Source organism: Cardiocondyla obscurior, linkage group LG04, assembly GCF_019399895.1.
Source record: "Cardiocondyla obscurior isolate alpha-2009 linkage group LG04, Cobs3.1, whole genome shotgun sequence".
Lineage (NCBI taxonomy): Eukaryota > Metazoa > Arthropoda > Insecta > Hymenoptera > Formicidae > Cardiocondyla > Cardiocondyla obscurior.
In genome coordinates this window covers 6,407,826-6,433,626 of record NC_091867.1, presented here as the reverse complement: position 1 = coordinate 6,433,626, position 25,801 = coordinate 6,407,826, and the positions used below count along the sequence as shown (strand labels likewise).

Here is a 25,801-nt window from a genome sequence, read left to right as displayed (position 1 = left end):
GAACCGAAGGGATAATTTTCGATCGAAACCGAGCTGCACTTTATTTAAAACTAATTTATTTGACGACTTTAGATTTATTAATTATTTATATTATTTCCATCACGTTTCAGCAAAATTTAATTATTTTTAGTTTCGAATTTAAATACTCAAAATTATACAACTTGACCTGACCAGTGATGTAGATATTTACATAATGAGTCTTTAGCATGCAAATAGCCTTCCCATTTCTATTTTACATTTAAACGTAAACGTTGGTTCAAGCGTTTTGATGATAATCCATGTATGCATATCTGGATGCGAGTGTTTAGATGCGCGGATCGAGATGCAACACGGCATCGGTATCGATTCGAACAAGTTGCTCGACACAGTTTACATTGGTATTACTTCGACATTCTATGTTTCCATTGTTGTATCACGTTTGATCATCTCGCGTTACCTCTCGAATGATTCAATAAGCGTAATACTCTTTTCGGTATGAATACGTAATTTTGCCTCAATTAAAAAGAAAAAAAAACTTGCGAAATATTTTCATCGTTGAACGTTTTGTTAATAAAATTATTAAGATTACTAGAAGAAACCATGCGACGCTACGCGCGCGCTATTTTTTTAGAGACCCTAAATACAAAATACAAAAAAAAATTATATGACTTACCAGTCTGCACGAACAGCGGAGTTGAAGAATTCTGCCGGTGACTGTAACATAAAAAGAAAAATATTAATGTAGACGTGCCAGTGAATTAATAAGATTAATACAAAAAAAGGTAAAAATTTTTTTTAAATAAAGGTTTAATTTTAAAGAATTAATTCTTACCTAAAAGTTGCTCCGCCGATGCAGGATGCCCCCCGGGCCTGCTCCTCCTCTCAGATGGGACGTGACGAGTCATCCTTCCGCGCACTGGAAACTCGCGAACGCGACCGGGTGAAGTTACAATCGCGATTATGACTTAACATTGTCGCACGTTATTTTTCGACACTCTCGCAAAAAAAAAGAATCGTAAAAAAGCGCCCGGTAACTATCGGCACTCCCGAAACGACCGACGAACCGGCAGCGGTTCGTATAATTTAATATCGGCGTGCGGCACTATTTATCACTGAACGATGCGACGCAGCGGAGTTTCTCTTGATCTGTAACAGGAAAAGGAAAAAATTATTTTGTAGATATTACATATAATTAAATAAAATAATGAAAAAATGTGATAAAAAATCTAATGCGTTTTATTACGAAAAAAAAATTGATACTTACCCCGGGGTTGCTCCGCTGGGGCAGGATACCCTTCCTGGGCCTCCTCCTCCTCTCAGGATGTCTGCGGGATGTCGGGGTGGTCCTTCTTCAATGATAGTATTATCTGAAACAGAAAAATTACAGTTAATATTCAAGAGATTATTCAGTGCGTATTGTTTTATCTTACCGCGCGCGTGTTTTAGTTGCGGGTGACCGGACGCACATTTCAGCGTTAGCACGCTAGTGCCTATCGTCCCTTCTACTTCCCGCGCTTCCCGCGCCTACACCCATTGAGTTCCGAACCTACGCAATACGTACGAAAATGAGCCGGCTTGACTACCGCTAGCGAGCACCCATCCCCTTTCCCCGTACCCTTGGGTGCTCCGCCGCGCGCGCGACCGACCGACCTCTACTCTCGATCACTGTGCAGCCATAAAAATACGTTCACGAAAAGATATTTCAGGCCTCGCACTCCTACACCACGAATGAATATCTCCCGAATCTATCGCGAACTCGTCGATTAAAACCCTCTACTCGAGCCTGACTGTACTCGTCGACACTTAGGTTACCGCAAAGAGACATGATTTTCATGTACACGTACACGAGGTTTTTACTTACTTTATATCAGAAAGACGAAGTCGCTGGTACGCACAATTAATCTGGGAAGGTAATTCACGCCAGATTATGTGCCTTTGGCCCGGCGATTATGCGTAGGATTTTTAATACGTACGGAGCACGTGCTGCGTACGTACGTCTCGCTCGACTGCTGGAGAAGGACAGAGCGTTGGTGGGGGTGGTGGGGGAACGTAGCTCGCGCGCGCACATACGCTGCTCATCCTTATCTTTTTTTTTAATTACTTGAACAAATTTTGCGCACGCTTCACGTTTTTTTCATGTATTTTTCAAAAGATCTTAGTTGCAAATTAGATCGAATCTCAAATCTCCGACTTTAAAATCTCCGATTTTTTTTTAACGATAAGATCTATTATTTTTATTCACGTCTATCGTATTTTAAACAGAATTTTATTTTTTGGAATAAACAAAACTGTGCTGCGCCAACATAATTACATGGTACGAAAGCAGAATTCGCGCAACTTGTTGAATTCTTAAACTAATTCAGGGTAAAACTCGTCTTTTGTAGTAAGCCGTTGATAATAAACATAATAACCCGCAGCTATTTAAACTTTTTACGGAGAAACTTTGAAATTAATATTCGAGAATGTCTCAGCGGTATTAAATAGACGCCAAAAACTTATGAATAATTCCGGTAAGTAGATATTTCTTTGAAAAAACCAGCTGTAGAAATTTCTATGTGTGTACGTATTTTTTTTTAATACGAATTACATTGCCATTCTTTAAAGAATAATTATTTAAGTAATTTATCATAATTACTTTATATAATAAGTGATCGAATACGAATAATTAACCTCTGATCTTTGCTACTTCGACAGTCATTTACCATTAATTAATATTAATTCTCTCGGTCTCGTGACATCTCAGATTCTAGTCGCCTACATGCGGGGTGAGCTCACGACATCTGGGGTAATATACATACGGTAATAGAATAACTGGCACCGCGATACATCTCCGTCCACGCTGCCGGCCACCGATTACAATCCATTAGCGAAATCGGAGTCGGTTTGATCAGGGCAGACGCGGAGAGAAAGCGCAGTCGATATGACGGAAATTAAAACGCTGTTACAATTACAAATTTAAAGGGATTACGAGCGACGGCAGAAGGCTCCGCGGACCTCAATTACAGCGACCGGTAGCGCGGTAACGTAACGGGCAACGGGTTACGAAAGCAAGTCGGCATTACGGAACGGGAGGTGTAAGGGATCTTTTGATCCTATCGTGACTCGCGGTCGTTGCCGTTGGCTCAGGTGATTTCGGCCGATCGGCGCTGACCTTTCGCCATGTCATAATCACGCGAGCTCTCCTCGCGAGCCGAATCGACAGGCGAGCCGGCCTCAATTAGAGTATCGATTCGTAAAATCGGCGTCGTCCTCCTCGAGACACGCGAATTATACACGGCGCGCTTGTGACAAAATTCCGCGGTACGACGCGACGGTGCCTCATTGCTTTGAACAGAGAGCGCTCGAGCACTCGCGATTATCTTCGAACGACGAAATGCCATGCCGATCCCAGTGAAGAAAACGCGGCGGCTGCTTCTTCGGCCGCTTCGTGTCGGTCCTCCGTGAGGAGGCATAAAGGAAGTAATCACCCGCGCTGATTGCGAAAAACCGCCGACCTGACGCGAGCCCCGTCCTTTTCACGGTTGCCTGCGCGCCGCCATCCTCGTTTTTCGCCGTGCATCATGCAGGAAGGTAATCGATCACTTACATTGTATCGATTAACTTTCTGTGGGACCGAGCATTCCCTTCTAACAAGAAGAGATTGCATTTATGTAAACCGAAGACTTATCTTTGTCCCGTTTCTCTCGAGCATTTATGTACTCATGAATAATCCACGGATTTACGATCTTTCGAGTTAATAGGAGTTAGATTACTTGCAGCGTTAAGAGAAAAATATTAAAAAAATTTTATAAAAACAATATATAATTATTTTAATTAATTTTGTATTTTTTTTATTTTTACTCTCGTCATTTTTATTCGTACACGTGTCTTTTCCTAGATATTTATCAGTTTCTGTGTATGCAAGCAGACTGTTAGCGATCATACGTTAAATATGATCCTCATCACGATGCTCACGAGCCTCGCAATTAGTTCTAATAAAGGAGCAATTACCATTTCTTGTTTTAATTAAGTTACGAAATTCGTCTTTATCGGTCTCATTAATATCGCTAACCGGCATACCATCTTACAAATACCTTTTATTACTTCCATTGTTTTCTCTCTAATTGTCACGTAATCTTATTTTATTTTATTTTTTTTTCTTTTACAAAACCCTCGTAATATATATAAAAGACAAACTCGAAACACGCGGTTTTATTTGTTTATTTATTAATTTATGATTTATTACATAATTTTATCCTCTTTGCAAAGTTCTCTTAAAACAAGTTTTAATTAGCCGTGGGCCGCTTTTTCCCTCCTTTGAGCAATTGTTTCATTGAAAACCGCGAATTATCACGCGAAAGGCGGCACAAAAATAAGAGTGCGGGAGGCTGACCCGCCGGTGTTCTTTCTCAATCGCTATTCAGCGCGGAAGACCAGATGCCGGGCGATAACCGGGGCGAGTGCATTCGCGCCGGAGAAACGCTCGGACGAGCCCGAGAGCGTGGCCTCGTAAACACGGGAGAAATGTGCCGCGACAAAGAGGAGGAAGACTCTCGAAAGTAACCGCCACGCGGAAACTCGCGGCGACGTAACAATTATCTCACCCGCGTCATTACTTTCTAAGTTTCTAATTAACCGCCGCGGCGCCGCGCACGCAGTATCGCTTATTAGAGAGACGCTAAACACGAAAGTGGTCGATCGCTGCGAAAAATCGCGAAATGTAATATCTCGAGCGAATTAAGTAGTCCTACGCGTCGTCTCGCGCCGAGGAATTCGCACGTTTGCGCAATTTCGTTCATTAGTTGTCCTCTTATTTTTTCTTTTTTTTTCCTTTTTTTCTTTCTTTTTTTTTCTCTTTTTTTCTGCGTGATTATAAGAAAGAATTTTTTGCGCAACGCTGTTTATTTTCGCGGCTGAATTTTCACGCCGGAGAATTTCGCGATATTTTTTATACGGAATATGCAGGTTCGCAATGTCGATTAATTGTATCAGAGCATCAATATCAACATACCTGCAGTCTGCAGTTTTGCAAATTAACTGTATAGATATCGCTTGTTTTAATTATAAATCAATGTGCGCATTTCAATTTTTAATAAAACAGTTTGATAAAACTATTTTAATTATTTAAGGAAATATGTGTAATATACATATACGTTTATTATCTTGTTATTTTTTATGGAGAAAAAAAAATAAAAAAAGGTAGCCGATAATTCATGCTTTTCTTTTTCTCTTTTTAATATAATTATTAATTTGAGGCTTAATAAAAATATCTTCTCACTCTTTTGCAAACACATTTGAGAAATTCTGAATAAAACTCTTTGAATTCGAGACAAACGCTTCTTTCCAATATATTCAAAGAGTTTCTCGGGAGAAAGTATATGATTTCTGAGACATTTGCATTCATATGCATCTGCAACGTCCGCGCGTTATATGCGCAACATTGAGTGCTCCATTAATGAGCAACGATGCTACCGCTCGTAAGCCGAGACACAGCAGCATACGCTGCACTTTCCCGTCCGCTTGTAGATGCTCGTCTCAATGCACCTCGATAATCGGGGATCGGATCGTCCGTCAAAGTTACGAATACCGCTTTCTCCCTCCTTCGTTTTTGTCGCGGCGCGAGACACCTCGACGTCTTCTCCGAGAATGAACACTGGTGGCTTTCCGATATCCGCCGGATTTAACTCACGACATCAGAGTGTGCTCCAATTGCGCGACGTTTCCATTATCGCGAACAAGTCTCCCGTAGCCGCGCATATGATACTATAATATACAGGCCACGAAACTTCGAACTCACGGAGATTGCGGCGGCAGCTCCGAGCCCTGCTGACAATGAGCAGCGCAATTAGAGCATTTATGTGGGTCCTGAAAGCGTCGACTCGCCGCGAGCAATTGCGAGCCGCGGGGCGCATTAAAATAATAATCGAGCGCTCGCGGATAATCCGAAATTCCAGACCCGCCCCTAATGAGCGGGCCCGCTCGTAGTCGTGACTGCGACAAATGGACTCCCCCCTCGCCTTTCGCGAAAATCTCGAGCCGTCGTCTGCCCAGCTAATCACAACACGGGATTATCAGGGATTACGTGCGGTCGTCGATGGTCTTTAATATTTCGAATTAAGCGGTTGCTCAATGGCGCGGGATGCCTCTCGCCGATTTCTCTCTGTTGAACTTACTTTTTGAAAGATCGCGAATAATGCATATGTAGGTATATATATGTATAAATATATAAGATATTGGATGTGGTATATTGGAATAAAATAAATGTTGGTATATTGAAATAAAATGGATGGAATAAAATGGATATGAAGAGTATATTGGAATAAAAAAAAATTTATTAATGTATTTTCCATGACAAACGTTGATTCTCTCCATTTTATATTAAAAAATTAATTTGTATATTTCACATTAAAACCGATGGTTTTGAGGCTACGAAAATTCACATTCAGTGACGCAGCGTTTTCAAAGTCTTTTAGGAAAATCTGATCCGGAGAAAGCGGACAGTTGATAAAATATATTAATTTACGTTTTAAAAAGAGTATATATCTGGTTTCCATCGCGTTTAGAACATTTTTTAATAATTCAGCGTTTCTTTCTCGCTTATCTTTCGCAGCTGTAATTTTGAAATCTCTCTCATTTCTCTGTCCACCGTTGCGGCAGTCAAAGGCACGAAAACGCATAATGCTTCGTATATTTTACCGGGATAATCCAGCGTGTAATATCTCTTTAATTTCGCTTCGCTTTTCATAATAATTACAGTTAATTAATTTTCATCAATAATTCGGCCGTCGAAATAACGGATGTGGCCATGTGACCCGATTATTATCTGTTTAAACTAATTGCATATATTATTATTTAATCGCCGAGCATTTTAATTAGTTGTACACGTTACACGATCCTATACGAAGCACAAAACCAAGAAAAAAAAGAAGTATATTATCTTTCTCGTTTCCTTTGCCTTTTTTTTTTTTTTTTTTTTTAAGAAAGTATTATTTGACATATTGTCTTTTAAAACAATTTATTTTTCCGTCGTATCATCTTATGACTCTACGTCGCGACGGAGCTTTAGCCGACACACTCATGTGTCAATCATTTCTCTGTACAATCGCCACAAACGAACTCCACTTGCTCTCCGCAGGAGCAACTTTTATTCCGTCATTTTATCGATTCCCTGGTGAATGAACGCGCGGATGTCAAACGCAGGCGTTCGCGTGACAAGGTTCGTACGCTCGGCGGGTCTGCAAAATGATCTTCGTGTTGATATTTCAGTTATATTCGGCGAAGCGCGGTCGGGTCGCGACCCACCCGCAATGTGGAAAACGCGAAAGCGCTCTTCGCTCACGGCAAGGATCGTTCTCAAGGATGTTCCCCCGGCGCTCGCGCACGCGGGGCCCGCTCGTCTCCGCTTGAACGCGAAAAGGTGAAAGTTGAGCGTGGCATCGTACCGGAGGCTTTTCATATTTAAAGGTCAACAACTGGTGGCCGACAATAACTGCGACGTTTCTTCCGCTTACGTGGCAATTTTATGCCAATTTCATCGCTACGTGACGGTACCGCTGGGCGGAGAGGCTGGAGAGGGCTTGCAATTTTTTAATAAAGAGCGCGACAGACTCGAGCCGCGGTATTGAATAATACAGCGAGCCAAATAGAATAGCGGCGTTTTGAAAATAATTTAATGAATTATTTAATTTGAAACACCCGAAAAGCCCTCGTTGAAACCTTTTTGAAAATCGATATCTTGTAAGGATTATTAAGTACTACTTCGAGCGCGTTAATATTTAATTTCAATGGAAAGTATTCCGACTTCTTATTCATATCTTGAATATAAAATCGATAATTCTTTAAATATGAATTATTTGATAGAAATTGCATATATGTTTTTTATTGTTATTTAATTTCTTGCTGTTTAGAAATTTATCTGATTATCGATTTTAATTTTTTTTAAAACAAGAAAATTTTTAGAATTTTTTTTATTTGACTTTTTAATTACTTTTAGTGCAGTTTGTGTTATATTATTTCTGCAAGTCTGGCAAACTCCGGATTGATAATTAATAGATCGAGATACGTGAACTAAGAAAGATCTTGAAGATGACGAGGAGACGACGCGTAGACGACATGATGAACGATGTTTAGTTTTCTCGCACGCGAATGCCGGCGGCTAGAGATGGTTTTAACAAGTTTGTCGGCATTGTACATTTCGCAGTTTCCTTTCGTGTAAGAATGGGTCCATTAATCGGCCTAAATTTACTCGTTGAAAGCGAAGATTAAAGTATTACTTGCTTAAAATAAATAACTGAATAAAATAAAAATTTTTACGTAAAAAATTATTTTTCTTAAAATCGTATTATAAAAAAAAGCCTGATATTTTAAATAAAATATAAATAAAATAATTAATATATTCTTTATACATTAAATTATTTTGTATATACATATTTCGTTTTTCTACGCGTAAGAAAGCGGCCGCATACTTTTCCTCCTACATCGCGCGCTAGCTTCCTTTACCGAGCGGATTTATAACGGTGCATCCTCGTCGTTCGACTTCGCGTATCTCGCGCGATGCTCTCGCAGGTTCGTTAATATCGCCAAACGAAAGTAAAAACTTTCATTCGCGCTGCCGGCTGATGTCGTGCGTGCTTCCTAGGAAGAAGATCCCCGGCGGCGTTACGTATTCGATCGCGTATGCGCAGCCAGTGTATCAACTGGTCGCGACTTTACGAGTCGCCTGAATAATGCTCGGCGTTCCTTTGATATATTACCGGGACGCCATGTTCCGCGCTCTGTCAGCGACATTTATCGATGTCTTAAATCATCGACACCACGTTTAGCCCGGAAGATAATTCTACGGCTCGTACGACTATTTTTATTACTATTATTTTTTTTTATGGTCGACTTTTGTGAGATTTTTAAAGCACGATATTATATCATTATGCGTAATATTTTATTTGATATTTTACACATCTGTGCGGACTCCTGCGAATCTAGCCGTATTCTATTATGGTAACAAGGTTCAGGAATTGCTCGACGACGTGGTGCATTAATTCAGATCTGTATTTCCATATGTATCAATTTGCACATGAACGTGAACTCCGTTATAAGCGGATTGAACGCGCGCGTCCGTGACATAACGACGACCGTCCTAGCAATCTTTCCTCCGAGCGTTTGAATGGAGTCGGGTTCTTTATAATCCTGGACTTCCACCTGGATAGCGCATGGAAGGCGAAGGGTGACCGGTTGTTGCCCTACATCGCTTCAATTTTCTTTTGTTCGCTAATGCAGTTCGTTCGGTCTGGCTCTCTATCTCTCTCTCTCTCTCTCTCGAGATTTCTCGGGGAATTTGATTGATTCGCTACGATTTCCGCGGAATTCTAACCCAGCCCGTCGACAAAGCCGGGAAGTACCTTCGAACAGACGTAGACGTTTAAGGACCCAAAGAGGAGGAGATTAGCTTTTGGTTGGTGAAAGTGCGTCATTACGACGCTCGTCGTGATCGTGTCGTTGTGCCTCTTGCTTAAATTGCATTGGAAATGAGATGCTCATCCGACGGTTTTCACAGTAATTACGAGATTTCCCTGTCGCAAAAATCGTGGGCGGTGGAGTCACTGTGGCGATTGTGGTGACAGAAAGAAAGCAAAATTACCGAGAATAATTTCACATTTCCTATAATCCTCCGCGTTAATCGGAAGCCATTTCTTGAGTATAATGGGCCGCAGATTGATTCCCGGTTCGCGCAACTTTGGAAACGAACGAGAGAGATCTTTCTTATGATGAGAATATTTTTATATTAAATATATATTTTTAATAAACTTTTATTTGATATTTAAATGAAAGAAACAATTTTTAAAGGTAAAAAAAAACGTAATGAGTTTGGAGTACTTATCTCTTTATGCAACGTAAAACAACTGATAAAGTAAAGTTAGTGATTACACGTAATCATTATTGATAATATAATTCCACGGTAGTATTGCGAGAGCGTCGGAATGAATCGTAAGCCGAAATAGCTCAGTTGGGAGAGCGTTAGACTGAAGATCTAAATGTCCCTGGTTCGATCCCGGGTTTCGGCAATCTTTCTTTTTAATTCTGTTTTTTTTGTTAGGTAATCTATAGAGAGTACATAGAGAGAAATCTGTTTCATCATCCTTTATCACGCGGTAGTTCAAAAGCAGCCGAAATAGCTCAGTTGGGAGAGCGTTAGACTGAAGATCTAAATGTCCCTGGTTCGATCCCGGGTTTCGGCAATTTTTTTTCTTTGTAAAAGTTACAAAAAGAGATATAACGTTTATAGAATTTAATATTATCATAAAAAAAATTTTTATACAGTTAATTTAATTTAATTTAATTTAATTTTACATTGTGTTATTTTATTTTTAAACTCATGTTTCTTTTTTATACGGAATTTTTATACCGAAAGCAACGCAAATGCTTTAATTAAATTACATCTTTTCTAAGATTTATAATTATATCTTTATTAAATGTGGCGTTGGAACATTGACGATGTTCGCGAGAGATTAATTTATCAAGGAGTGGACGACCGTAAACCTTTTCCCCGCTTAATTAATTAATTTAACCTTTCCGTGAAATATGTTCTTAATATATGGTTAAATAACGGTTATTATTAAATTATTGCGTATGCGGATCAAAACTCCCGACCATCGCGCCGGCACACCGTCCATCGACCTAGCCCGAGGCTGCGATTGTATCGCTCGCGTGAGTAAGGACGCGATTATATCGATAATAATGCCCCTCAGTGTAAAAGTCAGCGGGCGTAATTCACGATTCAACGACCTGTTCATTGAGCATGGACCCCGCGTATGTTTGGCGTAGCTGCCATTACACGCACAAATTGCAATTACATGGCATACGCTCATCGCGCGCTCGTCCACGGTGAGGCAAGATATTTGACACGGCCGACACATTATACATGTCGCAATCCATTGTACGTCATGGTATTAACGCTGGACCTTTGCCGCTCAGCGGATTATTTATTAGAGAATGTTTCAAAATCAGCGCCTCTTCTATCGCGAGTCACTCGCTGACGACTCGGTTCTTTCGTTTCTTTTCCTTTTTTTTTTCTCTCCCTCCCTCAACCGGGACGTCGAAGGTATCTCTTTGAAAGTCTTTCGAAATGCGCAAATCGCAAATAAATTACAGCCCGCCGATATAAAATTCGAAATAATCACCGAGATGAGTAGGGGTGTCCGTTGCGAAACGCAACGGTGGGTGGGTTTATCAACGATCCTCGAACTGGAGCGGTCACATTACCTAACGCTGTTGCATATTTATCGCGACTAATTATACGCCCGCTCCGGATTTCGGGCTTCTCGATCGATCTGTCGTCGTCTGTGAACCGGCTCTCTGGAACGCCCCGGCGTTTTCTTTCTTGAAATTTTAACGACGCGACTTATCTACGCTCGTTACCTCATAGACCGATATTGCCCGCGGGGTTCCGAAATTACGGCACGCTTCCAGAACAATTAATGTCTTAATTAGATTTCTGCTTTGGAATCGTGTATGCTCCGCGTAGCACTTCTGAGCATTACGTCGGTGCGCTATCTCTGGTTTCTGTTTCATTTAACATTTCAGCTACTTCGGGGGTGAAATACTGAGACGATATTTTTATATTGATAATTCGTGTGTGTAAAAGATTTTGTTTCTTTTTTACTGAATTGATTTTTGAAGAAGTAACGTCATTGTGCCTCGTTTAATAATTTTTTTTTTTTAATTCATGTTACAGAGTCGTGGCTAAGCGTCGGTCAAACATGTTACGTCTCATGATCCTTTTGCTTCTGTGTAAGTATAATTGGAATGTCTATTTTTTAATTATTAATTTACTAATTATTAAATTACATGTAGTATATATAACGTTAGTAACATTATACTATTGAAAAAATTGCAATATTTATTTTAAACAATTCTTTCTTTTACTAATGCCAATTTTTATTCTGAAACTAATTGCGAGATTCATTCAAATTGGTACAAAAAGTGATTGCGATGCATCTTCGAATATCGAATGCTTTGATATTTGTAGTACGAAAGCAAAAAAGTAATGAGAAAAATTTAGATTTAAATGCAAATGAAACAATGGACTCTATACCATTGATTGTTGCGAGATTTATTATACAAAAAAGTCTCGTCCTAAAAAGTTAATCAAATTAAAGTACAGAGAATCGCAATAAAAAAAAAAAGAAAGAGATTTTCTAATACAATCTTTTTCATTGTATTTTATATATTTTTAAAAATATTATATTATATTCTTTATTATTATTATATTCTAATAAAATTCTTTTTTCATTTCCGACGTGCAAATAAAACTCTAACGATGTACAAGCGACGTTAGTGAACCTAGGAACAAAGAACTTCATCAATAAAACAAGTGTTTTCGCAGCCGTGTCCCTTGCGATTTACGGACTTCGTTCCCCGTCGAATCAATTCGCTCGCGGTGAATCGCCGGAATAAAAATTCCTCCTTTTGAGCTCGCGCGCATCGACGTTGTACCCTCCTCGTCCTTTATCTTTCACGCTCTGGCATTTAAAGGATCGATGGGAATACGGGAATACAATCGGTGAAACGCGCCATTTACTCGTCGCTGGTCATCGGCCATCAGCGGTGGACAAACGATTAATCTCCGTCGCTCTGTGTAGGATTACTCAGTATTTTTTATTTATTATTTCTCCCTTATCGGTGCCGTTCATCCGCGCTGCTGGCCGATAATTGTGGACCAATCGGTGCGGCCACATCTCTGGCAGCGTGGGAGCGCCGTGGCATCCTGTCGCGGATAAAGTCAAGGATTCGCTTCCGCGGCGAAGGTGAACCTCGACGTAGGATCGGGAATTTACGACCGTTTGCTCGTCGCTTCTCTCTCCTGCGCCAAGGAGCACAATCCGAGCCGCGAAAAGATCGATGCTGTTGACTCGCCGGCCGTTCACGCGGCATTCGTCATCGTGTCTGTCGTTGTAAAATCGTCGCAGAAATATGGAAATTTTATTTCTCTCTCCGCGGAGATCGCGCGCGAAGGGTGTCGAGAAGCGCAACGTGCTCGAGTCGTTTCGGGAAAAATTCGGGATTAAATTTAAGTAAATGCCGAAAAAATGTACAAATGACTACTAAGCATAATTAACAATTAAATGTTAGTACGGCATTTTTTATTTAAAAAAAACCTGCAAAAAACTTTGCGCAACGTTATTGTCGCGAGTTCGTCTATAACAATTTATCGCAAAATGGGGAGTTATATTGGATTAACTGAACGAGCTACTGAATAACGTTTGAGAAACCTCTCAACGTAGCGAGGTGGAAAAGTTCGCGACTACTTCGCCGGAAGCGCGCGATTCGATATCCGGGACTTACTGCAAGTATGCGCGGAAAATTTTTCATCGCCCGTTGAAAGTTCGTCGCTTACCTTCGCGAAACTTTGCGCGTTCTCTGCGATCCCGTAAAGAATTTCGCGGAGCAAGTTACGACTCCGTTCGTATCACTTTTTATCCGGCTTTATTACTCTGTCGCGTCCCTTCTTCTCTCGCGTCGCGTTTTCCAATAATGTTCCACACGGCTTTATATTCAGCGCCATTAGGTTTTTTCTTTGTGATCTCGAAGTGTATGTGTGTACACTGAGAGAAAAGCACAATTACTTTTGAATCTAATCATAATTGTATAATATGTCTAACGATAAATATGAGTGACGATTTGTATTTATAATTAACTCGATCGCATTTATCGATGGAAATATCAGAAAATTGGTCGTTGGGTTTAGAAGTAACTTTATATTTTTCTTTCATTGTCAGTGCGGGCAGGAAAAACAAATCGCCTCTTCATCAGATATCTCTGCGAGGCGTTCAAGCATTATTTCCAATATTATAATGTACGGTATGCGGAGAATTGCCTTCAGTTATCATCCATTATATTATTGAATACCGTGCGAACTTTTAATATACGCCAAACATGCAAATGACGAAGTGACGATGGCCTGTCGACCTCCGACCCCGAGTTTTTGCGCTTACGTAACGTGTCATAGGTGTCACGCGCTTTCTCTCAACGATAGATTCTTCAGGGAATTTTCTCGCGGGTCTTTGAGACTGATAGTCGTAATTTTTCACGCTTCCGACAATTTTCCGGAAGCCATTAAATTAAATTAATTTTAGCCAGCAATTTTATTGATGATTGATTCGAATCCAAAAGGAACAAAATTTTATCTCTACAAAAATAAAACAATTTACAAAACAAAACTGTTTTCTCTCTTTTTTTTTCTTTTTTTTTTGTATTTTCAATATCCATGTGTTCATCTCTCTTGGTACAACGTCATTCTCGATACTTCAATACGTATATTCGAGTACTCTCAGAAAAAATAAAATAAAATTATTCCGCTCTCTCGGTGTCCAATACCTACAAAGCGCCATTGTCCTCCAGTAGAATAAAATTACTCGTAAGCCGAAATGAAGTTTGATAAGTTCAATATAATGTTCTCGGTGTGTTCAGTCCGGTTTCATTTCGAATGGCAGCGAGGAGGGAAAAAAAAAAGAAAAAAAAAATTGCGACGTATTCTATTCCGTCATAATACCCGCGGGATTATACGGGCGCATCGACTATGCGATTCTACCGGTATGCTTGTCGTTGATAAAGCTTCTTTATTCAACGGCGGGAACGACTTTAATGGCGGCTCGCGTATTTTCGCAACGTCGTGTTACAGCTCGAAGGCGGTTATACAAATATGCCAAATGGCCGCCGTAGAACAACCGTAGAACATTTGGATTAGGCGGCCGCACCTCCGCTGACCTAATTCCTTACACGGTGAGACGCATGATTGTTTAATCCCGGCTCTAATCCGCGCTTCCGACTTTCAGGTATCGCCGCTACTTACACGCCTGGCCGCTGCGAAACGAGGGTGAGTACGCTTTTCCGTTTCTCCTTACACATTACTCTGCATTATTTATATATAATTACATTAAATATATATAGTTTTTTAATATAATAATTTAGGTTGTATATAGGTTTATATAATTTATATAGTATAAAGTAGCAGGAATTCTTTTAGTCGTAAGAAGTTATATTTTTCCTCGGACTTGATTAAGACTTAAATTACTCGAAAATTAAATCTGAAATTTTTTTTATTGGGGTTTAGTGCGTAACTTTCAGTTCCATAGAAATATTATGCGACTTATCTCGCGGTGATAATTTTAATTCAGTCTTCCGTAATCTCGCGAGTTTAATATTAAATTCCCGACTTTTACGCAAAGTCATCTGTGACGAGCTCTATATCCGTGAATCATATCTCGCGCTATTCGCGAAGTGTATGATCAATCGTCCGGTTCGGTTCGGAGAAACATCCCGCAGTATTTATCGCGGATTTTCTTAATTCCGCTCTCAAGTACAATCGACCGATCGCCGCGGTAATCTTGAGGAGCAAGTCTCCGATTCGGCCGGCACTCGAGACGCCTGGGTTAATTAGCGGCTAAGTAATTAAACTCCCCGCGGCCCTTATTTCAACCGGGGCAATTTAACTTTCGCAGAATTCCGTACGGACGGCGACGGTTATTGCGACGATTTACGGTATTTCGCGAGCGATCAATTCGAAAAGGACGACGCCGCGCTACGCGAAACTTTCGGCCGCGAGCGTGGAAATGCTTCTCCGCTCGCTTCTTTTTACATCCGCGCAAATGTAACACCGGGTTTCAATTCGGATCTAATTACAGCCAGTGTCTCGAGTTGAATCCCCGCGAAAAATCACTTTTAGGTGAAATTACAGCGCGCTCACGCGAGTATCTTGCTTTAAACTCGCCGTCCTAACGCCGCTAATAAATGCCGACGATGATCAACATGCGCTCGTGACGCACCGTTTGCCAGTTAACCATGATTTACGCGACGCGTAGGGGTAGGTAACGGCGACTACACCCCTTTCGCACCCCTTTCATCCCTTTTCCCGCTTTTCCTCCCGCGCGCGTTGCAGCGAAATTTAATCAAACTTTCGTTGCCCGGTGGGATGCAAGTTGCAGTATCGAATTTCCACGTGTGTGCGGGATAACGCGATGCCCGTTCACATTTTGTGCGTCGTGCCGCTTCGCGCACGCGAGATCAATAGCATTTAATGCACTCATCACAGCTCGTTCAGGCTCGCGAGTACGTAAATTGATTTCCCTAATTATCCACACTTCGCATGTGAGGTAAAAAAAAAAGGTAGAAGGGAAACGAGAGATTTCACGCCGAATTCAAGAGGTATTTTTCAATGAGATAATATCTCATCACTAATAGGGATTACAGTTGAATCTCTCGATTCTTTGCTTGTTTTTTTATTTTATTTTATTTTTATTTAATTAATTAATTAATTAATTTTTTTTCACAATTTTTTTTTTTGGCAAACTGGTAACTGACCGTTTGTGTTTTTAATTTACTCCGAACGAAGAATATTGTACTTTCTTAAATCGATTTCGCATTAACGTTACCATCTTAAGTGACGATTGAACGGTTAGATTCGCTAGATACATAGCGTCTAAGGAAGACGTAAGTACTCGAGGAGGGAAGTAATTGAAGCGGAGCGAGTTGTAGGGCGAGTATAACGTATCTTTTCGGAGCGGTTTTTCCGGAAATGGTTCCGTATTCTGAGAACGTATTACTTTTCAGGCATCGCAGGATGTTGGGCACGCGAGGCTGCCGGAGTTCCTCACGGAATTGGACCTGTCGAGTCTCGAGGCATCCGAGGAGGACGTCGAAGCGCTGAAGAAAATCGTGAAAAGGCTGGCGCCCGAAAAGAACGGCGAGTACCAAGTTTACCAAGGTTCTTTTCTCAATTCTGTCCTAGTAACCTCGAGACTGCACTACTAATCTCTCTTTCTTTTTCTCGACCTGACTAAAACGATTCGCTTTTCTTTTTTATTGCCAGTGTTCTTCGGTAACGAGGACCTCCTCAAGGAGTGGCTCAAAGGAGCGGGTATTATTACTTAAAGCGTTTCCCTCTGTGCATGCTGTGTCGCTTTGATGTAACCGTTCTAGCGCCCGTCCCCTTTTATCGTCCGTCCTTTTATACGTCTGCAGAATAAACTGCTTAACATCATCGTTCGAATTCTTTGATAAAAACTGTTTGTACAATGCCGTCCTTCAAAAGCGCTCTTACAAACTGCTTTTTTTCTTTTTTTTTTTTACCTGCATTCCGTGCACGTCAATTGCCCGGTAATTCGAACGTTTCGAGCGAAATCGCAGAAGACACCGAGCGTGGATAAAAATGTTATGAATAAATATTTTCTTCGCGTTTTTTCCTCCCCCCCTTTTTTTCGTTTTTTATTTGCTCAAGTGCAAAAAAACAATATTTACTTGTTCCAACTTTTTACTCGCGAGCGCCTCGAGTATTATCTTTTCTCATGTATATATTTGCATTGTGCATGTGCATATTTGTCTTTCGCATGCAGACACGACGTGCAGTCGTATGAATGCACCTCGGCGGGAGTCCGCGCAAATATTTGTCGGGAGGGTTTCCTCGGTGAATTCGGAGCCAGCCCCCCCTTGTACATCGGCGGTGCGGCGGCGGAAAATGAGAGCTCCCGATGGCTCGTTGCATGTCGCGTCTCGCCTCGCCGAAGCGTCAGATATTATGTAAGGCCCGTGTAAGCGAAAGTCATTGAGTGCGTGCGACTATCTCGGGGCGATCAGGCTGCGTTTCTGCTTTCCCACGAGGTGCAATTTTTCGTTTTACGACGATTGTGAGCCGGCGCTTCGTGACTTTCTACCAGAGTGACAGACTTTCTACGACGCTATTCCGATCTGTTGTTTCTCCAAACGTGACGCAATCGCATTGTTACGCTCGATAATTAAATTTTCGAAACGCGGCGCGCATCGACAGATAATCCCTCGTTTGTCATCTTACCCGCGAAACGGCGTAACGTACGATCCTTGTTATTGGCACTGATAGTTATCGGCTTGCGAGAAATTCCCCCGCATGGCAAAAATCAATGGCACGGCTCACAAGCCCTCGATTGCCTTTGCAATATTTGTGTTTTAAAAGCATGAAAAGTGCGTTTTAAAAGCGCGCGAGATGGACACCAATGCCGCGTGATAAGCGCTGTAAAATTTAATAACACTCTACTTCGTCACGCAGGCGAGGGACAGCCGGGGGTGGATTATCCAGCCCTCACGTCAATCCCGGCCACTTCATTCAGCTGCCGCGGTTTGAGAGGGGGATATTACGCAGATCTAGAAACGAATTGCCAAGTAAGTGACATCGGTATTACGTGGCTTGTTTGATTTGAGCAAACGTCGCGAAAAATTGATACTCGATTCATGACTGAAAATAGTTACTTCTGGACCCAGACGTAATCTTATGATACTTCTGACGATAAACGTGATTGAGTCAATTATAAAAATAATTGAGGTAATTATATTTCTCGTTAGAAATATTATAAAATTATGATTGGATCCGAAAGTGACTGGGATTTTTTTTTTCGGTGAGCGAGAATTATGAGTTATCCAATTTCGAATATTTGTGTTATTAAAAAAAATATATATATGTATATAATATATATATTTAATAAATCTTAAATATAGTAATTAGAAAAAATAAGATCTTTTTGGAAAATTTTTCTTTATTACTTATATCAAGTTTTAACGTAACTTATGCATGTAAGTGTCTTTAAGAAAGTAATAAAATGACGGTAATGTTTTTACGCAAATGTCCCGATTAACGAAGCGCTTGTCACCGACACCAAATGTAATTTCAGGTATTCCACATTTGCGACAATGGGCGTAAGATCTCATTCCTGTGTCCCAACGGTACTATCTTCCAGCAATCGCAGCTTATATGCGATTGGTGGTTCAAAGTGGACTGCAGCAAATCCACTGAGCTATACGAACAAAGTGCCGAGCAACTTGCCGAGGAGGAGAAGAGGCGCGCGGAAGCGAGGAAGATGAAATCCGAGTTTCATCACACGGAGCAGCAAAGCACCGTCGATTACTACGAGAACGTCGATTACGACGGGAGGCAAAATGGCAGAACGAATCCGTACGGCCAGTCTGCCGCGAAGCAGAATCAGATCCCGGAGAGGCAAGATGAATCTAAGTCTAACCAGCACTTCAAGCAGAGCAACGTTTTCGAGAATACTCGTGGCTCTGCTCGCCACTTTCAGGATAGTAACGCGAACGCGCTACGGACTAACGAGAAAATAAGCCAGACGCCCGAAGTCTACAATCAGCCGCCGAAACAGCGGCAGTATTACGACGGCGGATCAAATTATCAGGCCAGTAGGCAGAGAAATCAACTAGATACGCAGAGCGGCAAATTTAACGAGCATAGCAACAAATTTCAGAACAACCGAAACTACCAGAGCAGCCCGCAGAATTATCAGTCTAATCAGAATACGCAGCGCAGCAACGAGAAACCGGCGTTCAACAGCCAGAAGTCGCGTACCTCGACGCGAAACAATCTTTTCAGTTCTAATCAGTCACAAAAGTCTACGCCGACGTACATGGAGACAACGACCTTCAGAACTACCACTGCGGCACCTCCGAGGGAGTACCAACAGTTCGCTGAAAGTGCGGCCTTCGTGTCTAATCGAGGGAATCGCTTTAACGCGGGCAAAGCTGAGAACTCTCGACAGTATTATTATCACTCGTACGATTACCGGGATCACTCCACGGCTGATTCTCGCGGTCACGAAACGACCACTTCGGTGCCTCAAAAAAAAGAGGAGAGTGAAACGGTGTCCTTTACGCCTAAAACGGGCGCCCCATCGTATCCCGGATCTACGTACGCTCCAATTTACAAAGCGAGGACCACGACGTTGCCACCTTACGAAACGACATTGCAGTACACGCCGACTACCGAAACGCCTTACTACAGCACTCCGAACTACAAACAAAACGACATTCCTGAAACTACTTATGCTAACGCTGACACCGTAACGGCGACGTCGTTCTCGTCCGAGAATTATCCAACTACGTCCTTTACCACGTACAGCGATATACGAACTCCCGCCGCCATCGGGAGAGTTCCACCCGCGTCTGGAAATTATCAGAATCAACAATACGTAGACAACAGAGTAACCGAACAGAAAGATATAGATATTTCTTTCGCAACTACGCGCTCTTACGTGAACACGGAGAGCTACCGACATAATGCCACCAGTCAGGATGCATCTTCTTCGTCGACGCCGTTCTACGAGAATTCTCGTAGTCAAACTCACGCCAATTATCAAAACGAAAATAACATCGCGAATACCGAAAATAAAGGAACGACAGGAGATCCGTGGCGCGCGACTTTACAGAGCTATCAGCAGAATTCGATTAGCTCGACCGAGAAGCCGTGGAGGAGCACCAACGCGTATCAGCAAAGCAGCTCCACTAGCAAAACTTTGAGCCCGTACGACACTAGTTTTACTTACAAACAAGGAAAAGTTTTGTCTACTTTAGGGCCGTATGTACCTTTTACGAAAAACTACGTTTATTCTACGATGACCACCACTCCGACGCCGAAACCTCCGACTACTGAGCCTACCTACAGCCCCACCCTGACGAATTACCGCATTACTCCAAGCACTTTAATACCTAAAATGAAAACGTCATCTCCGGTAACGAGCAGATCTAAGACTTATCTACCTGAGGTCAGCAGTAAACCGCCGACTCTCGATGACAGGCCCTACGCCGAACGAGAGCACGCACTCAGCATGCTGCACTCTCTTCAAGGTTTAGAAAATAATGTCGCGAGTTTGAGCGAAATCGACACGAAAGATGAGAGCGGTCGAAGCCGGCCCTCTTCGCTAGGCCCGTCCACTTTACACTCGCTAGCTCTGTATTTTGCAACGGCTGGCGACAATCTCGACTCGAACGAAACAGTCGAATCCACCGCGAGCGTCGAAGAAGCTGAAGACAGAGACGCGAGTCATTCGCATAACGCGTCGGTCGAATTGCCAACTAATATTCTTACGCAGCATACTATCTCCTCGTACATTGAGCTGTTTAACTTAAACAACGCGCTTGAGGGAAACGTCACAATGGCCGAGCTCACGTCGGAGGCCGACGACGTTGGCGGCGAGATAGACGATGACTTGGAAATCGAACAGAGCGAGGGCCCAGTGAATGGCGCGAAGAGATCAAATAATACGAAATTGCGCGAACTAGCTCAAGTCTTTACTCACGCCTTGTCGGCATATCTACAAGATCCAGATACTTTTAAGAAGGTACTTACGGAAATAAGGCCCACGCAGCCACCGACGACGACTGTCGACGACGGCCAGTTCGAAGTAACAACGCTATACCCGACGACTGCGGAAGAGTACGCATCGGTGACGAAAGAGAAGGACGAAGTTTTGGATTTTTCGGACGATACCGACATCACTAGGAAACGCAAACCGTCTACCGCATTTCCCACTACTTTGCAGCCTCCAGTAACCACCGACAGATCGTACTCAACTTACTACACGACGCCGAATGACGAGTATTACACGACAGAGAGCCAAACACGAAGGCCAGTTTATTATCCGAGCACAACGTTGCTACCGCCCAGCGCTTCGTCATACGATTCAAGAGACTACGACGAGTCATCGACGCAAGGAGGCAACACCTTCGCCTTCGAAGTGAATCGCGTTTTTACTACCACTACGACAAACGATATTCAAAATTACGATGGCGACACGAGAGATTCGACTGATTTGTCACAGATCTACGACAATTATTTTCCTTTGGATGAGGACGGAAGCCGAAACAGAATCGGCGGTTTCCAGAATAACACGGCGGGGACCTTCTCGCCTTACGGTAAAAATGTTAAGCCGGTCGGCGCCACGCCTATAAATAATTATGTGGCGTCGTCGACAGTGGCGTCTTTTCAAAATTCCGAGCTAGAAACGACACCTAACTGGGGCCGAGGTTCAGCTGGTGATAAACCCGTTCAAAATCTTACGCCGCCTCATTATTCTCAACACTACGGCAATGTGAAAAACTTCGAGGTGTCAAACAGCATCTTGCCCGTACGTTCGACGACACCTCTGCCGAGAGGTAAATCGACTTACAATACCGCCAGCAGCACCGTGCAGCCGTTCAGGATACGTTACTACGAATCAACGACGCCGCCATCGGAATCTCTCGCCACTGCTCGTAGCTCTTATACCAAGTATCGAAACAGTTACAGGCTGGATAACAATCGCGTGGAAAATACTCGCAAACCTGCCACAACGACAGCGCCGACGACAATCCGGGACGAAGCTAGGACATTAAATCCCGTCACCGCGACCGTCAGTGACGTTACTCCGTACACTGCAACCGTCATTCGCGCTACGTCTAGCAAACCGATGAACGCGTCGAGACATTCGGGTCAGCTAAACAACGATCATTGGACTTCTTCGCCTATGGTTAATCAGCTGTGGGAGACCACGGTATTCGTGGATCCCCGGCACATCAATCACGGACTCGAGTCGAACGTTGGCACCACTCAATCGTCCGGCAGAGTCGGCCACGCTATTCGCGGGGAGTCGCGGCCCACAGCGAGCACTGCGAGGTCGCCAACTCTGTCAAGCCTAGACTTCGACGTGACAACGGAGCCACGGACCACCAGCACGCCGAGTCCTTGGCAGTGGGCGACTAGCGACAATAATCCGCCCGTTACGTTTACTCTACTGCCGACGACTTTCCCAGAGAATACGGCGACGCCGACTCCGATTATTACAACGCGGTCTAGCATAACGACTACGATCACCTCCTCGGTAACGTCAACCAACGCTGCTTCTCGAGACAATCTGGCATCTACATTGCTGCCACTCGCAACGGGCAGCGTGTTAAATGCCACTGAAAACGAGGTGGTTAAAGCGCACGAAATGTTCGGTAATTTGAACGAAACGAGCTCGAGTACGTTAATGCGGGTGATGAAGCAGGCCGACAACAACGCGACGGTGAGGCAATTAGTGCTGCTACTAATAAATCACTGCAACGGGCCGAAAAATAAAACGATGGAACAGGAGAAAGAGCAATTGATAGACGCTCTTCTGAGGCTGCCCGTCAACGAATTCAGCTCGGAAGAATCGCGAGAAATTATCGCAGGCATCAACAGACTTAATCTCCCGATTTGTACGTATTGCATAACAAAAATAATATTTTATTTCTTATTTATTAATTAAATTATTAATTAAATTATTAATTAAATTAATTAAGATTAAATTAAATAAAAAGAAATTATTATGCAAATATTTTACGTACGAATAATATTATATACAAATAATATTAATTTCTTTTATATTGCAGCTAATCTGCGAGCGGTTGGTACGTTTAATTCTACGACGATGAGAACTCCCCGGGCATCATCCGTAAGGCCCACATCGTCTCCGATACCTATTACCACGTTTCGCAGCAGAACAGGACGAAAATTCCGCACGACTACTGAAAGTGCCAACGTCTTTGCCCGAAGATCGGACGTCGTTGTCTCGGAGGCGAATAATTCCTTATCAGAAAACGAGGCCGCCACTTCTGATAACCGAGCCATCGAGCTTCTCAGGTCGCTTTACACAATAGCCGCCAAGTGGGGCTGAGAAGCCGCATAATCGACGACCGATCGGAGCTGCGCGCACGTCGAAGGGCTCGCGAGACAAGAATCTCACTGGAGTACCAGAAGACGTCTACCTGTCGATATGTCGGAGTAGATTATTGCTGTCACTTACCGTGTCACTCTACTTAGCCCAAATTTAAGGACTTCAACTTCGAACGGTGAACCGATGTTTATCTGGGCCCATAAACGAACCAGGAAATCCACTTTACGTCTATTTTTTCCGAGACAGATATGATATATTAAACTTCTTGTCAAACAAAAAGTCGATATTCGGTTAATTTTGACTTTATACTTTTTATATTATTAATTACGATCTCTGTACCATTATATTTGCGTACGGTACTCGAGAAAATTTAATTCGACCCGAGGATTAGCTTGTTCGAGCTCAAATCACGAGGTTCGATTTGGTTTGGGGCCGAGATTGACATCTGCGCTCGCGGATATTAAGCAGATCGCACGGCGATCGATCACGGTAATGTAAACCGGAGCCGCGGCTGCTTGGTACTCGCGACCGACGTAAGTCGTGTTGGTTAATACGCGGAGTCCCGATCGATCATCGATCGACAAAGTGTAACAATTAACCGGCTGTAGTCCGACGTTAAGATTATGTATTACTCGCCGTCCTTTTGATTAAGAATAAAATATCGATCGCCTCGAAACATCGGTAACTGTTAATTGAAGGAAAAAAAAAAAGAAATATATATAATGCCTGCCATACTTCGTCCCTTCTGTTCAGCGAATATGCGAACGGTGCAACTTTGCTCTCTATGTCTTTTTTATAAATCAAACCAATTTGCACATATTAATTAAGATAATTTTATACGTTTAACTCACATTTGTCATGTAATGATATATCTACAGTTTTTTAAAATATTTAACTAATCTTTGTATTCGAAAAAAGAACCAAAACCTTTAATTGCCGATGCAGAATTTTTTTTTAATTATATTTAGTTTATATACTTTTAGCGCACATATTCGTGTAAAACAGTAACTGTTCCGTATGCTAATGTAAAAGAGGAGTAAACATTTTGACACGTTCTCGCGCCTCTCGTAATGCTACCAGGTCTGCCGCATCGTCAAATTGCAGCTCGTCTCTTTGTTGAATCACGTGCGAAATTGGCGGAATGTGGTAGCACGTGGTGAATTGCACCATGCACGCTTATGGGTATCCGTACCGGTCGGACTCTACGTGATACAATTTCAATCCTTTCCCCGCGTGTCTTCCCCTAACGAGGCCACTATCGTTCGCTTTCGAGATACGTGTACGCGTTACTTTCTGGACGGTATTAATTTTTCATCAAATTGATACTCGGCGGAGCGTCTGATCGTACATTGAAAAAAAAAAAAAGTGTAATCTTTTTTGGACTCATCCACAATTTTATGGTTTAACGATAAATATGATAAACCCATTACATTTATTATTAAAAGTATGATAAAAGAATGGCTGAGTTTAAAAGTAATTATGCTTTTTTTTTCTGTGCGCATACTTCTACTCAAAATTAGCCGTCGAAGTATTATCCAGTATTATAAAAAGAATTAAGAGACTCCCCAGAGTGGGTTTGTCGGAACTTACGGCGGACCGCGTAAAATTATTTATTCGCCTTTGCTGCGTTGCGATTCCTACGTACCTACGGCTAACAGTAAGTTTAACTCATACTTGAAATTACGGTGTTGGTAATGTTCCCTTTCGTTTGGGCGGCTTCGAGATCGGCGATGCGCCCTTCCGCCGCGATCCCGAGACACGTCCAGATGGGGTCTCTAGGTCACTATTTAAGTACGCGATTTAGCGTGTAGTTGTGTATCGACTTTGTGTAATATACCTTTGTACAGTATGTGAATAAATATCTACAGGGTTTTGTTTAGCCGTGTTTTACGTGTCACGGGACTTCGTCATATCATGATCATATATTCCTTACAATGTCATAATCTTTTCATATATTTCCTTACAATGTACTCCTTAATAATATTAATGATGATTTTTGTAGAGGATTTAATATTTCTCTTTTTTTTTTTCTGAAATATTGTCATATTTAATTTCAATCTAATGTTGTGATTAAATATTTCGTTACACGTAAATCATTTGTGCATAAAGAAACAACTATTATGTTACTAAATTAAATGTACAATCGTATTTTTAAGAGCCTCGGTGTTTTTAATTGACAATTTGTAACGAAAAATGTGAATCCGCCCGCCGAAGGCAAAATGTTATTACCGTTGAAAGAGTGGAACCATAAATTGTTAAGGAAGTCATTTACGCTTGATATATGTGGTTCGCAGCTAGTGTCAGCGCGGCTACATGTTAATAACTCGCGCAAACTAATGAGCGTCATTAATGTTTTTGCGGCG

The 25,801-nt window shown here is 42.1% G+C and overlaps 1 protein-coding gene and 2 non-coding genes across 4 annotated transcripts in view; all 3 read left to right on the top strand.

Moving 5' to 3' along the window:
• Thw (chitin-binding domain protein thawb) overlaps nucleotides 1-25,317 on the top strand; it is a 43,933-nt gene extending 18,616 nt beyond the window's left edge. For both annotated transcript variants that reach the window (XM_070654602.1, XM_070654601.1), the window contains exons 2-8: nucleotides 11,687-11,742; nucleotides 14,787-14,827; nucleotides 16,561-16,714; nucleotides 16,820-16,867; nucleotides 18,029-18,141; nucleotides 18,648-22,980; nucleotides 23,155-25,317. In XM_070654602.1, the coding sequence (XP_070510703.1) occupies nucleotides 11,712-11,742; nucleotides 14,787-14,827; nucleotides 16,561-16,714; nucleotides 16,820-16,867; nucleotides 18,029-18,141; nucleotides 18,648-22,980; nucleotides 23,155-23,438 (5,004 nt within the window). In that variant the 5' untranslated portion in view covers nucleotides 11,687-11,711 and the 3' untranslated portion in view covers nucleotides 23,439-25,317. The remainder of the gene's footprint in view (nucleotides 1-11,686; nucleotides 11,743-14,786; nucleotides 14,828-16,560; nucleotides 16,715-16,819; nucleotides 16,868-18,028; nucleotides 18,142-18,647; nucleotides 22,981-23,154) is intronic.
• Trnaf-gaa (transfer RNA phenylalanine (anticodon GAA)) lies at nucleotides 9,944-10,016 on the top strand. The gene has a single exon. It is a non-coding gene; the product is annotated as a tRNA-Phe (tRNA).
• Trnaf-gaa (transfer RNA phenylalanine (anticodon GAA)) lies at nucleotides 10,118-10,190 on the top strand. The gene has a single exon. It is a non-coding gene; the product is annotated as a tRNA-Phe (tRNA).
• Nucleotides 25,318-25,801: the final 484 nt, after the last annotated feature.